General features: G+C 42.5%; 1 protein-coding gene across 2 annotated transcripts in view; it reads left to right on the top strand.

Annotated features, from left to right (window-relative positions):
• SLC26A5 (solute carrier family 26 member 5) overlaps window positions 1-14320 on the top strand; it is a 55927-nt gene extending 41607 nt beyond the window's left edge. Inside the window, exons 13-19 of one of the 2 annotated variants that reach the window (XM_053252919.1) lie at window positions 2073-2179; window positions 4569-4638; window positions 6120-6212; window positions 7657-7767; window positions 9846-10058; window positions 10760-10814; window positions 12421-14320. In XM_053252919.1, the coding sequence (XP_053108894.1) occupies window positions 2073-2179; window positions 4569-4638; window positions 6120-6212; window positions 7657-7767; window positions 9846-10058; window positions 10760-10814; window positions 12421-12584 (813 nt within the window). In that variant the 3' untranslated portion in view covers window positions 12585-14320. Of the gene's footprint in view, window positions 1-2072; window positions 2184-4568; window positions 4639-6119; window positions 6213-7656; window positions 7768-9845; window positions 10059-10759; window positions 10815-12420 lie in introns of those variants that run through there. The other variant, XM_053252920.1, reaches the window with a different exon arrangement.
• The last annotated feature ends 281 nt before the right edge of the window (window positions 14321-14601 follow it).

Here is a 14601-nt window from a genome sequence, read left to right as displayed (position 1 = left end):
CTAACCTACTTCACAGGGTTGTTGTGAAAGAGATACTCAAGTATGTAGTACACCGCTCTGGGCTCCTTGGAGGAAGAGCGGGATATAAATGTAAAAATAATATTTATTATTATTATTATTATTATTATTATTATTATTTCCAATGGCTGTAGCGCTGTGGAAGTGCAATCATGCATGTTTCCATATTAACACAAGAGCATTCTTGTGCAAATTGTTATTTGTCATTAATTTTACCACTGATTAAGGACAGGCAGAGAAGATGAAGTATATATCTCAGTCCTCTTGTCAGACCATCAAGCCAAGGTTACCTATAATGTGGCTAAGTTCTCTTTAATATCAATGAATATAAGGCAACACCTCACTAATGTAGCAGAATAACTTACTATGTCATTGTATACTGTATATTCATAAAACTATACTGTTGCTATATTGCTGTATGGGTGTAATAGTGTGTTCTTTTTTCCCCTTTTCTTCCCCATGTTTCTGTTCTGGTCAAAGACTGTAATAAAGTTTATCTCTCTTGTGCAAATTCTTTTAGATGCCCGCAGCAATGCAAGCAGTTGAGAGCTGCTTGCATTACTCTGCATGGAATGTCAATCTCCATCTATAGTATCGCCCAGGAGAAGCTGTGCAAGCTAAACAATAGAAGAAAAATGAAACCCCAAGCCCACAAAACTAGCAAAGTAGAGAGACAATGAGGTCATTCACACAATTGAAAACTGTGTTCTACCCAGGTTTGGGAACTGTGTGTACTCCCAATTTTTGATTGTGTGGAAGCAAGGTTAGAGGAAAACCTGGGTAGCTTTTTCCCGTACCTTGCTTCCACACAATCACTTCTACCCAGGTTTTCTTCTAACCTTGCTTCCACACAATCAAAAATTGGGAGTACACACAGTTCCCGAACCTGGGTAGAACACAGTTTTTGATTGTGTGAATGACCTCTGTGAGGCATAAAATATGCTGGAGACTTATTAGACTCTCCATGTGAAAGAAGTCCTTGCTTGTTTAGAAATGCTAAAAGAAGGAAGCAAACAGTCATGTGTTCTGTCTGGCCCTTCCACATTCTCCTCCTCTGTGCTTAACTGGGCTGTTAGTTGAGTTGCTCATAGGAGCAGTGTGGGACTTTATGAACCAGGGAGGACATTTTTGTTGGTCCGCATGGGGCCTCCTCAGCTCTGCCAACCTCTCCATTAGAACACAGAGCAACAAGGCTATTTGTAAACACCACACCAGTTCTATGATTCTATGAAACTTGTGTTTGCTTCTGCACAGATTGGAGAGAGTTTTAAAAATATATATTATAAATTAAATTTTCACATGTAAGGAAGTAAATCCCACCTCCACTCCCGCCGTGTTACTGGTGGTGCTCCTCCTTCCTCTATGGAGATGCTGGAGGCACATTGCCAAAGAGGAGCAAAAGCAGACAGCTGATTCCTTGCAAAGCAAAGATCCTCCCTCCCAAATCTGCATTGGGAAACTATACCCAAGGCCTGCCAGAACCATGTTTCAGTTTAACCTCCGTGTGGGCAAAGATAACCCTTTCTCTATCATGCTATTTATGTAAATAGGGAAGCTCTTTGGGAATGCAAAGAGAGTGTAATACGTGTGGGAAGTCTTATTCATCACACTGTTCATATATAATAATAATGGGGTCTGTTTTACATTGCATGAAGGAATAATAGACTTCAGAATTGAGTATTATGTTCATCAGGCAACTTGACTGAGCTGAGCAAACAGACATAGTTGGCCTGCATGGCTGCATTACAGCTGCCATCTTGTGCATACTTTCCTGAGAGTAAGCCCTATTGAACACAGAGGGACTTCCTTCTGAGCTATCACTGAATGTTGAACTAACTGCTCAGGCCTGCTCCCCTCCCCACCCTGTTTTGTCCTGTTTTATTTTTAAAAGTGAAATATGAACTTGCCTCACTTGGATATAGCAGCATTATTAACCTTCTCTTGAAACACTTGTGCTGAGGGTTTGTACTTGAGACATCCTAACCAGACTTTTCTGTAAGCCTGTTGCAAATTAAAAATAGGACATTGCTGATTAGGTTTATTTCTTTCTTTAGGCTATCTGGATTGTAGCTTTTCTGGCCTCTGTTCTTCTGGGACTAGACTATGGCTTGCTTGCTTCCGTAGCTTTTGCCATGATTACCATAGTGTACAGAACACAAAGGTGAGGCTAACTTACTTATTCATATCTTTTTCTCAAATCAAAACTATTGACAGAGAGTGGAGGAGTAAAAAAAGGACAGACTCCTCCCCCATGCTCAATGGATATATTGCAGGTTGCTGAGCTAGCTCATTCTCTGTAGAGGTTCCCTGCTGCAGCTGAGTTCACTTCTTCCCTTGTCTTTCAAGCACTGGGCCCTCAAGGTATCCAGCCCTAATCTGAACAAAATTCATAGATAGGGGAGAAAGGAGAGTCATTGATCAAGAAGGCTGCCTGGGTCATTTGCTCTGCTTGTCATTGGCTGAATGATTTGAGGCAGGTCACCAAAGTAGAACCTCTAGAAAAAGGGGAATTTGCACAGCACTGCCAGGCTTTGAAAGGGCATTTGGATCTAAAGCCAATGTAAAAGATAGAAGCAATAACCTCAGCCCAGCAGTCTTACTTATTACAAATGTCTTAAAGCATGGGGGGGAGTCCAGATTTCAAACCTGCCTGATAAATGCCTGAGAGAATATTGAGCATTGGTCACACACATTCCCAAGAACTGAAATTTCTGCTACTGCCTCTCTGATGAAGGAGAAATCATTGTTGTGGGCTGAATCTCTTTGATCAAGATATTTCAGCCAAAGAGCCCTGCTGGGTCACTTTGGGCTTTGCGCAGAAGCCAAGATCTACAGATCAAATCTTCCTTCCTAAAACAGGTGAGAGCACCAAGCAGCCAGTGAACAGCAGGATGCTCCTACATCTTTTAATCATTTGATCCTGTTTTTATATTTGTTGTATTTTAACTTATGTATGCCACCTAGGGATGCACATGCCAAGCAGTATGAAAATGTGATAGATAGATAAATAAATTTGCCCTTCAGCAGTCACAGGCAACAGGAGGCTGCTTCAATAGCATCAACAAGCAAAGGAGGGGGAAAGAGGCAGCAAACCAGTGAGCTGAGTCATGTCATGGCAGTTCTTTCCCTCAAACAGTAGCACATTTGAAGTATAGAAAGTCTGCATATGCTCATGCTGACATTTACTAGGACCAGGCCCCCCAAATAGGGGTGTGCAGAATATTCTGAGCTTGGAACATTCCGACTCGGAATGGACCATTTCGAGTGTTCCAAGCTCAGAACAGAACAGCCCTAAAAAGAGGGGTCCTGTTCCGAGTTCAGAGCGGAACAAGTCCATTCTGTTCAGAACATTCAGAGTGTTCTGGCTTTAAAAAAAATTAAGACTGTGAGGGTGGTGTTTGGGGGTGACAAGAGGTACCTTTAACATTAAATTAATTGAATCTCTTACCCGTGGTACTGCCAGCAATGCAAGCCGCTGCCACGGCATGCATGGAAGCCAGGTGAGCTCTGTGGTTGTGCCACCACACAGAATGGTGGCCGGAGCGCTGTGGCAGCAGCTTGCAGTGCCAGCAGTACCGCTGGTAAGAGCTTCAATTAATTTAATGTGTGTGTTGTTGTTTTAATTGTAACTGAAAAGAAAAAGCAGGAAAAAGAAAAAGAAAAATCTCTTAAACATACCTTAAACATAATAAGATACAACCAGTGCAGGATGGGGTGGGGGGAATGTTAAAGGTACCTCTCACCCCCACCTCCTGTGCTGCCCTCGCTATCTTAATTTTTTTTTAATTAAAAAAATGTTTTAGGAGCCAGAACATTGCTAATGGAACTCGGAACATTCCGAATGGAATGGGCTTGTTCCGTAGAAACATCAGGTCATCCTAGTGTTTTGGTTGAAATGTTCGGGCCATTTTGCATTCTGTTCCGAGCTCTGAATGGAACACAAAACCCGTTCTGTGCACACCTCTATCCTAAATGTGCCCAAACTGAGTTTCATCTTGGACACTGTGACCCAGATTGCCTGCCTATTTCTAATTGATAGTATATGACATTAGGACAACTTACACTTACAGCTGTTTTTTTAATAATCATAGCACCATGTATGCAAACACAGTGATTGGTACAGATGATGAAGATGGAGATTTGGGGTGATGGTACTTAAAAAAAAAAGTGCTTCCTAGGACCATGCCAGAATCAAGGGAATACAGGGTTTCCTGACTTTTCCCAGTTGCCATTTCTTCTTCTTCTGTATTCAGGCCCTATTCTCTTCCCCCACCTCCACCTTCAATCTTGCTGCCAGACTATTTTTCCCTTTATCAGTGCTTGTGGCATGATACTTTCTTGGAGCTTCCCCTTCACCTTTCTCTTCACACTCCACCACCATTCCCCTGGCACTTCAGTTTGCTACTTACATGGGGGGTGTCACTGTTTTTAGGTAAACAGGCCTTTAGTGGGCCGTTGAAAGAAATGTCGTCCCAACTGAGTGTCTCTGGCAAAGACTGCTTTTCTAACTTGTCAATACAAAGACCATTTCTTCTTCTATTTATCTACAGTCCACAATACAGAATCCTTGGTCAGATTCCAAATACCGATATTTATTTTGATGTGGAAGAGTATGAAGAGGTAAGGGAGCACTAGATCTCTTTATACCACTTGAGACGGGAGAAACTTACTCTCTTTAAGAAAATGTTTCATAAGTAACTAAGCTGCGGAGGGAACAGTAACGAAACCTTGTGTGTGAGGAGGAACTGAACAACACAGAGTGCTGTTAATGAGTCTCCCTTGAGAAGTGTTACGCTCTGTTCCTCCTGTCCAAACCCATCACATGGAGGGTGTGTGTGTGTGTGTGTAAGGAATATGCATTGGTGGGACTTATCACACTCTGTATTTTCCCCTGTCTAAGAAAATGAGCTGATTTCCCACCGTGCTCTCTAGTATGTTTCAAGCTGGATCTACGCATGTAGTAAAATAAGAAATCTGTATGTTGAGATGGTAGAATGAACTGCATCACTTCAGACTGCAAGTAGGGGAAATAAATGTTTTATTGCCTATCTGCATTTGTCTGCAAGTAGGAAACTATCACAGCAGTGAGGTGGCTGGGTTAGAACCTAACATGGAAAGGTTGAGGCTGTTCTCAACGACTGCAGGAAAGCAGGCTAAGAGAGCCCAGCCCACTTTCCTGCAGTCGTGTGCTGCAACAGGAGATGCACAGCTCCCGGCAGCAAACCTCACAAAGTCACACACACACACACACACACACACACACACACACACACACACACACACACCCGTGGTTAAATGAGGTTAGTGGAACTAGTGCTTTGCTAACCCCGTTTTCCTAATCGTGAGACGCTGCAGCACGGCGACTTATGAGGAGACCCCTGACCAGGAGGCTACAACAAGCCTTTCAGCCTCGGGGGTCTCCCCAGAATGCCCTGCACACTCATGCAGGGCATTCTGGGACTTTCAGGGGCCAGGCAGCCCCCGATCCCCGCCACCCCTACCGGCTCTGTGACGGAGCCAGTAATCATGTGGGAGGCCAATCCAGCCACCCAGGGGGGCGGAATGTTCGTGTGCTGGGAGAGCGGGTCAAGCCCGCTCTCCCAGCACAAGCCCTGCAGGCTCTCCACACTGCTCATGGTGAAGAATCTTATAATATAGAATCACAACAACAGTGATTCTAAAATGGTAGATTGAAGCAGGGTTGATTGTAGGATCAGAGAGCAGACCTCTCATATAGGCAAAATTATTTTGGTGGTTCGTAATGCAGGAAGTTACCAAGTTTTATGGAAGCAATGTATTTTGGCAAAGGATAGTTCACTTTTAAAAGATTGTCCAGATGTCCACAAGATTCTGTTTTTGAGTTTATTCTTGTTGTTTTCCATCTGGAGAAAGATGGTGCCATGGAAACCTTAAACTTGGATTGTTCTGCACATGCACATTATGGCCCATGCATAGTATGTTCCAAAGTGATGGCACCCCTTGGTCCTCAGGGGTAGACAGTTGGTACTTCTCCAAGTTTTAGTGTGGGTGTGGCAGCAATATGAACATATGCTGACTAGCTGAGAAGGGAGTGCTTCATGTTACCCCTCTCTGTTCTGCAGGTGAAAGAATGCCCTGGCATCAAAATATTCCAGGCAAATACCTCACTCTATTTTGCCAATAGTGAATTATATATAAACGCACTGAAGAAAAAGGTGAGGAGCATCAATTTTTTTCTCTATTCTGTGCCCGGTTGAAAAATGTTTCTAAAACAGTTCATAGATAGTAGCCAAACTATGCAAATGGCAGACTTGTGTAATGTATCTGTTGCTCAGCTATACCACTATAGACTGGAGAGGGAAATTAAAGTGAATACTTCCCTACCTGAAAAAGATTCCCTGCGCGTATGAGGCTAGGGTTTTAGGCTTGTACTGACCCCATTTTGTACATGCAGGGAGTGTTTTAGATGCGGGAGTGTTCAAACATTCCATTCGAAGTGGTACAATCCAGCACCAGGTACCTTGCATGAGTCTGCTGATCATGTGTTTCAGTTCTAAGCCATCTGTGCTACATTTAGCCATGTTAGCAAAGCCTTCTATCCCTGCCAGTCTGAGCTGAGAACTGTTGGTGGAATGATGCTTCTTGAAATCACTTGAGTGTAACACCATGCTCAAGTATACATTTCTGTTCCGTTTAGTCCCCTTTCCACGTGAGATCATAGAAAGCTGTCGTTTACCAAGTCTGATCATTGGTCTACCTAGTTCAGAACTTTCTACACTGACTGGCAGTAGCTCTTGCAGTTCCAGGCAGGCATCTCTCCTCCAGCTTTACACGGAGATGCCAGGGATTGCACCTGGGACCTTCTGCATGCAAGGCAGATGCTCTTATCACTGAGCTACAGTCCATGCACATGGAATCTAGTCTGACAGACTTAAACTTGATCTTGCTTTTCACTGGAGTTCTGTAGTCTTATTGTGGGTCTCCCCCCACCCCACCCAAGATCTGATTATTGGCTTTTAAAATGGGGAGGGGACTGACATTAGATGTTAATTCATCAACATTGCTGAAGCTTCCATATTTTACTTTGTATAGATGTGGTAAAAGGTAAAGTCTGCTGACAAGTTGATTTTGACTCCTGGCGTTCACAGAGCCCTGTGGTTTTCTTTGGTAGAATACAGGAGGGGTTTACCATTGCCTCCTCCCACTCAGTATGAGATTACGGCCTTTCAGCACCTTCCTATATTGCTGCTGCCTGATATAGTAGCAGCGGGGATTTGAACCGGCAACCTTCTGCTTGTTAGTCCAGCATTTCCCTGCTGCGCCACTTAAGGTGGTTATAGATGTGGTAGGTGCTGCTTATTTCACTACCAAACAAATGGACTGTCATCTAGGAACCTCACCCACCCTTTTCTCTGCTCTAAATCATAGTTCCATTAAAACTTTGCTCTACGGTGTAAATTAATTCTCCAATCTGGCAGATGAATTAATTTTACTTATTTAATGCCTGCTGAGAGGTGACCTTTTACAAGACAGATAAAGAGCTCTGTTTCACCTTAAAGATTAACAGATTACTGTGGCAGAAATTTTCACAGGCTCAAGCCTGAAGCTCAATTCCATTTCTACAAGAAGTTTATCTGAATTTGCCTTTTTCTGTGATAGACTGGTGTTGATCCCTGTGAAATATTGGCAGCAAGGAAAAAAGCCCAGAAAAGGCACACGAAGGAACTACAGCATCTTCGAGAGCATGAGAAGAAAGCTGTCCTAAGACTGGTAAGTTTTACGTATACAAATACAACAAATATTTATATACCACTTTTCAACAGAAGTTCCCAAAGCAGTTTACATAGATATAAACAATCATATTAAAAAAAAAAATGACTCCCTGTCCCCAAAGGACTCACAATCTAAAAAAGAAACCTAAGGTAGAGGTCAGCAACACCCACTGGAGGGATGCCGTGCTGGGGATGGATAGGACCAGTTGCTCTCCCCTTGGTAAATAAAGAGAATTACCACTTTTAAAAGGTTCCTCTTTGCTCATTTAGCAAGGGGAAAGAAGTTAAGAGGCTCCCTCTTAACCATGATTTTAAAAATTGAAAACAGGCCTCAGAAAAGCACACCCTTCTCCAGATTTCCCACCTTTCTAGAATTAATTTTCTTTCATAGGAACATAGGAATCTGCCTTCTACCGAGTCAGACCATTGGTCCATCTTGCTGAGTATGGTCTACATAGACTGGCAGCAGTTTCTCCAAGGTTGCGGGCAGCAGTCTCTCTCAGTCCTATCTGGAGATGCCAGGGATGGAACTTGGAACCTTCTGCATGCAAGCAGCTAGATGCTCTTTCTAGACCGGCCCCATCCCCCAATGGGAATATCTTATAGTGCTCACACATGTAGTCTCCCATTCAAATGCAAACCAGGGCAAACCCTGTTTAACAAAGGGGGCAAGTCATGCTTGCTACCACAAGACAAGCTCTCTTCCCCCATCATCTTAACTGCAGCTAATGGAATTTTCTGCTCTCCATGATTAATGTTAACCAGAGTTCCCATTTCACCAGGATCTTAAACCTGGTTAGCATTATCCAACTAATGGTTAATTAGTTAATTAATTAGTTAACTAACTGATGCCAAGTGTTTCCTTCAACCACTGTTAAGTAAGTGGGGGCGGGATTGGTATCAGAAAAGGAGAAGGAAGCACATGGTCACATCTGACTCCCAATTTCTTAACCATGCTAAAAAGGGTGCAAGCACTGGCCCAATATGTTTTTAAGGCTGGCTGTCCTTGTGTCATTTTTCACATGATATTTTATTCAGGGACATTACTGAAATAGGAACATAAAGACCTATGTATAGTTCAATGGAGACCATTTAATATAATTTCTTTCAGAGAGAGTGAGTGAGCGCGTGCTGGAATATTCATGATAGCAATTGTGAGCTGCAGTTTGCCTTCTAGTCTTGATATAGTTATTTTAATTAAGTCCAGTGTGATTTTGGGGAGAGTATTGAATGTGCATAGTATAAATTAGGCCCACAAAGATTTGTATGAAACCTACCTGACTATTTGACTGAGCACGCTTCCCTCTAGTGGGTCAAAATAAAATTGTTGTGTGCATTGTCACTGCCACACCTCTTGCTGATCTTCACAGAGATAGTTACCATGCTAGGAACTAGCATTTTCCTCTATGGAGGGCCCTTTCCCAAGTTGGCAGCCAAAAACTACATCATCAATACTACAATTCAAAATGGGGGGAAATATTACAACAATCTACATATAGAATAACATCAACAAACTTATTGTTGCTATTTTATTTATAGATTATTCTAATACATTTTTGCTGCTGCAAAATAAAATTTTGAGACCAGGGAATGTCTTTTCTTTTATATTGAGCTCTTTCACAAGACCATTTTGCTATGTGGCTGTTTGAGGAGGAAAGATACCTTGTGGTGATTCTTCCATCCCCCAAAAAGTGAATTGCACCAAAATAACAACAGAAGGAGTTTGAGAAAATAATTCGCGTAAGCCGATGGTTTCCCCTTGTTTATACAAAGATGAGAAAATATTAAAGTGAAAAGTCTCAAGATAAATACTAATATAGAACCAACCCTCCACACCACGATCATGTATACAGAGATCATGTGGATATGGAACTAGTATTTTTTTTGTAGAGTTAGTTTGAAAACCTGTGATGGAATATATGTAGACATGCACCACCCTCTCTCTCTCTCTCTCTCTCTCTCTCTCTCTCTCTCTCTCTCTCTCTCTCACACACACACACACACACACACACACACACACACACACCAAAAACAAAGGTCTGTACTAAAGTCAAATATTGTTTCCTTCTCTCTCAGACTAACGATGTAGATAACAGTGTGAAACATGAAGTGATGAACGATGAACTAGCGCTCAATGGAAAAACCTTAGCAACAGAAGCTGCTACACAAGAATTCTCTCCTGATGAACTTGAACATTTTATGAAGCCAGTGACCAACATTCACTCAATCATTTTAGATTTTTCACCAGTGAACTTTGTGGATTCCGTTGGAGTAAAAGCCTTAAAATCAGTATGCAGTATTTATATCTTTAGCACACACACTGTGGCCCAAAGATGGCTAAGATGAAACACATTGGCTAAAATGATGTGCAGTGTTACGTTGCCATAATGCTCTGCCCTGGGATGGCTGCAGATATGTAGACCGCCCCAATTCTGTTCAGAACCAGCAGTTGTGCAAGCAGTGCTACCCCAGTCTTCCTGTTTGTCGCAAAGGGGGAAATTGGGGTAGTGCTGCTTTCACAACCACTGGCTCTGAATAGTGTTGGGGTACGTAGCAGCCCCAGGGCAGAACATTATGGGGATGTAATGCTGCACATCATGTCAGCCAATGTATCATGTAAGGCACCTGTAGACAATAAAATTATATAGTGAAAGGCACAAGACAATGGGAGATTCTCCAGCACAGCCTTCTTGCACAGGAGCACTTCCTGCTGCTTTGTGCCTTTAGACCAGGGCTGCTCAACTTCGGCCTTCCTGCCGATGTTGGCCTACAACTACATACTACAACACTGTGTATATTCTTTAAGGTTCTTTGCAAAATCTGTTGTGCTGTAGAGGCCAGAAGCTTGGCTTGTAGCAGGACCACACAGCCTTTGAAGAAGACATAATCCTTAACGAATATCATGGCTTTTTTAATGGTTCTACTTGTTATGACCATGACATTTATGAAATAGGAGACTATTAACTACATTACTTTCTGTGTTATTGTAGATCATAAAAGAATATGAGGAAATTGGTATTTCAATATACGTAACTGGCTGCAATGGTAAGCCTCTTGGTTTGTGGAGAGTTTTTGTTTGTTGTTGCTAACTTCCTATAGTCAAGCAAAAAAGGAGACAAAGTCTCACAATGCTGTCAAGCATTTATCGAAGGCTTCAATAAATGCTTCACAGCACTGTGAGACTTTGTCTCCTTTTTTGCTTGTCTGGTTGGGTGCTTCCTGGGTTTTTTTGGTCTAACTTCCTATAGTTACTGTTCTGCTGTTGTTGTTGTTAGCAGAAGTGCAGGTACTGGGACTGAACTTAAGTCATTCTGCATGCAATGGAAATGCTGTACTACTGAACTATAGCCCTGCTCAACTCCATTACGTGGTGCCCATTCCTCCTTCCTGGCTGCCATCAAATTATCACGTTGCCAACACATTCAGCTGTGTAAGGAACCAGTCCCAGCCAGCTAACTCACAAGGGAGGTTTTTGCTGAATTACCCCTCCCTCAACTGCTACAAAGCTGACTGGGGTTTTAAAAACTAAAGGCAAGAAATTAAAGAAAGGGAAAGGGAAACTCTGGTAGTTTAAACTGCTGCCACCAACTCACTCTTAAAATGCTTTTCTTAACAGGAATTGGGGTGAGTAAAAATCCCTGTTCCAAAACCTTGCTTCCCCTTGCTAACAGGCAAAAATATAAAACTGACACATTTTGTAATGTTATATGTGCATTGTAACGTAATGTTTGCGCAGTTTAGCAAGAGCGCTGTTGCACGAAACGCAAGTCCACTGAGTTCTGTGCGCACAGAGTGGGGTGGTGGTTATTCCCCCTGACCAGTCTTTCCTGCACACCATGCTGCAGGAGTTCTCTGGGGATGTGAGGGGCTGCAAGTATGTGGGTGTCTGCCCATGCAAGTAGGGGAACTGCTTTGCCGCTTCAAAAGCTCACTTTGATCCACATCCACTGGTGGGGTCCTACATCAAGTGAAACTCTTGGCCCCTTCCCTACTTCTAAATGTATGTGCAGGCCCAGGCTGGAGACAGGCCACTTGCTGTATCAGATACCCTCAAAACAGGCATGCACTAGGGTGGTATATGCAAAGTTGTATAATTCTCAGGATGCCAGAGGAGTTAAAGGGCGGGAAATCATACTTGTAAAATCCAAGGGATGGAAGGAAGATGCTGCCCGCTCCCTTGCCCCATTAGCTAAGATGCAGGAAAATGGCCTTTTGTCCAGACGTGTCAGTATTGTGGAGAGGGAGAAGAGGGGCTGAAGGGTTTGGTCCAGTTTTCTTTGCTTCAGCCCTAAACAAACAGTGCATCAACTTGGAACAAATCAGGCTGAAACTGAATAGACACAGACACACACACAGACACACAGACACACACACTTGCGTAGCCCTAGTGATCACTTCTTCTGAAAGAAAGGGGTTACATTCCCTTCCTAAACTCCAGTAGCCACTATAATAATTGTCTTCTCCTGGGGCTATGTGCTCCCACACTGCATTGGAACCTGTGCACACAACCACCATTTTTATTCAGCTTAGATACACAGATTGTGTTTCTGCACACATATGTTCCCCCTCAGAATAACAAAACATAACACTTAAGGCTTCTAAGATGGCAGCTATTTTCTGTTATAACGTGCCTCTTTATTTTCTCCTCCAGGGTCTGTTGTGGACAACCTTGCTAGACTGCAGTTTTTTGACAAAGCTCCCTTTAGAGACTTGCTGTTCCCCAGTATTCATGATGCTGTACTCACCAGCCAAGTGAAAGGAGCCTCTGCCTTGCAAACACCTTTAAATGTTGTCATTTCGACACCGACATCCTAAGCTGAGAACAGTATGGAGATGCACTGACTTGTTTCCAAGGGCTCGTCTTACCATTTACTTAATTTGCACAGATTATACAGAGCCAAGACCAGCCATTCTTACGGGTATGTGACACAGTAGTGAGGCAGCTTGCTTTCTGCCAGAATACTGTCCGAGGAATTCGAAGCCTTAATACTCTCAAAACATGTTTTTTTTGACTGAATTCAGTGTAGTCTGAAAAAGTGTGCATGTGTTTGTCTACGATTGAAGAACCATGTATTTTCCTTCAAGCATTCTAGAGTATCTTGGATTTTTGTGGTGGTTCACTAATGTGCCAACACATTATATTGCAGTATGTCTACTTTTTTTTTTTAGCACTGTGTTTTACTGAAGAGTGTGCAAGGGACAGGAGTAGGAGTGGGGAGGCAATCATATTGATCCCTGCTCTCCCTTGAAAATTATGTCTTAGTGCCACACTGGCAGATTTTTCTGTAAAATATTCTCAAACCAACTACATGTGAACTGCATTGTGCGAGGGTCTTAAAGGATTCCGACTGGTTTTCAAAAACTAGTGTCTCTAGATCTGTTGTAGCAGCTTTTAAAAATATATGAGGAACAACTTTGTGCAGCTAGGTAAGTTAAAAACTTTCAGTGCAGAAGTCCAAATTTTAATCTTAGGAGTACAAAGATGGACATGAAAGTACCATTGTCTGTGTCCTTTAGAGTCATGTTATCAACCCATTTTGCTCAAGAACTAATTTTTATTTTAAAAACTGTAAAAGATCACTTTTACTGTACATTACTGCACTTACCAGAGGGCGAGTCCTGAAACTGTCTTAGAGCTAGCTAGAAGTGAGTTGGAGAACACAGCAGCCAGTCTAGTTTAAAAAAAAAATCCACAAAAAGGCACATGGCTCAAAACACAACTGGCCGGCAGTAGCCTTTGTCTGAACTGTACCTTATAATGGTTTTCCAGCTGTTGCTGAGCTACACCTATCTACTCCCGTGATGAGAGATGTTGTTCAGCAACAGCAGGAGCTGCTGGGTTGGCAACTGCACGATAAGGCATGTTTAAAGCAGGTGCTTGAACTTCTCCTGTTTGAAATGAACAGGATTTAAAGATCTTTTCCAAATGTGCATCACTGGAATGCAGTCTTGCTATATACTACAGATTAGTAAAGGGCTTAAAGTGGGGCAGATTTTGCTCTGTAGAAAATACCCAAAGCAAACCCAGGTAGGGTTGCGAACAAGATTTTTATGGCCCAACATACTGAGAGCTCCTCTTATGTTCTGGTTTCCCTAAGTGATTCACTCATACCTCCATCTGTGGCCTGGGTAAATTCAGTTGCTGACCATGGGGGGGGGGAAGATTCATTCTACTCCATCCAAAAAAAGGGGGGGGGGTTCAAGGAACTGGGCCAATTTTCAGTTTATACAAATACTGCTTAGCTCTGTTACACTGAAGAGAAGTATTTTGATACAAAGTAGGCGGCATCCCCTGCAATTCTCTCATTTTATATTGATGGCGGTACATTAGAATCGAGTGGGGTGAGGTGAACTTCTGGAGCTACTCAGAACACATTGTGAACACGTGTAGCCAATTAATATTTGATACATTTTGTAACATGAATTTTGACTGTCCTGTTGTCTTAATGTACAGTATATTTTGCCTACTGTCTGCTTAAACATTGTTGCTTTTTATAACCAAACAGGATTTTAAAGCATACAGATTGAAAAATAAAAAGCCATTCAGACAAGTTAGATGTTCCATTTTTTCTTAGTTTGTGTCATCTTGTAGTACTAACTCCAACAACTGTTCTACCCAGGTTTGAGAGCTGTGTGTACTCCCAATTTTAGGATGTGTGGAAGCAAAGTAAGAGGAAAACCTGGGTAGCTTTTCTTCTTACCGTGCTTCCACACAACCAAAAATTGGGAGGACACACAGCTCCCAAACCCGGGTAGGACAGAGTTTTTGATTGTGTGAATGACTTCAATGCATGTCTGCAAATGTCTATTACAGTCAAAGCTCCTGGAGATT

Source organism: Hemicordylus capensis, chromosome 5, assembly GCF_027244095.1.
Source record: "Hemicordylus capensis ecotype Gifberg chromosome 5, rHemCap1.1.pri, whole genome shotgun sequence".
NCBI classification, from domain to species: Eukaryota; Metazoa; Chordata; class Lepidosauria; order Squamata; family Cordylidae; genus Hemicordylus; species Hemicordylus capensis.
Note: the sequence above shows the minus strand (reverse complement) of the source record. Positions and strands in the feature narration are given on the sequence as shown.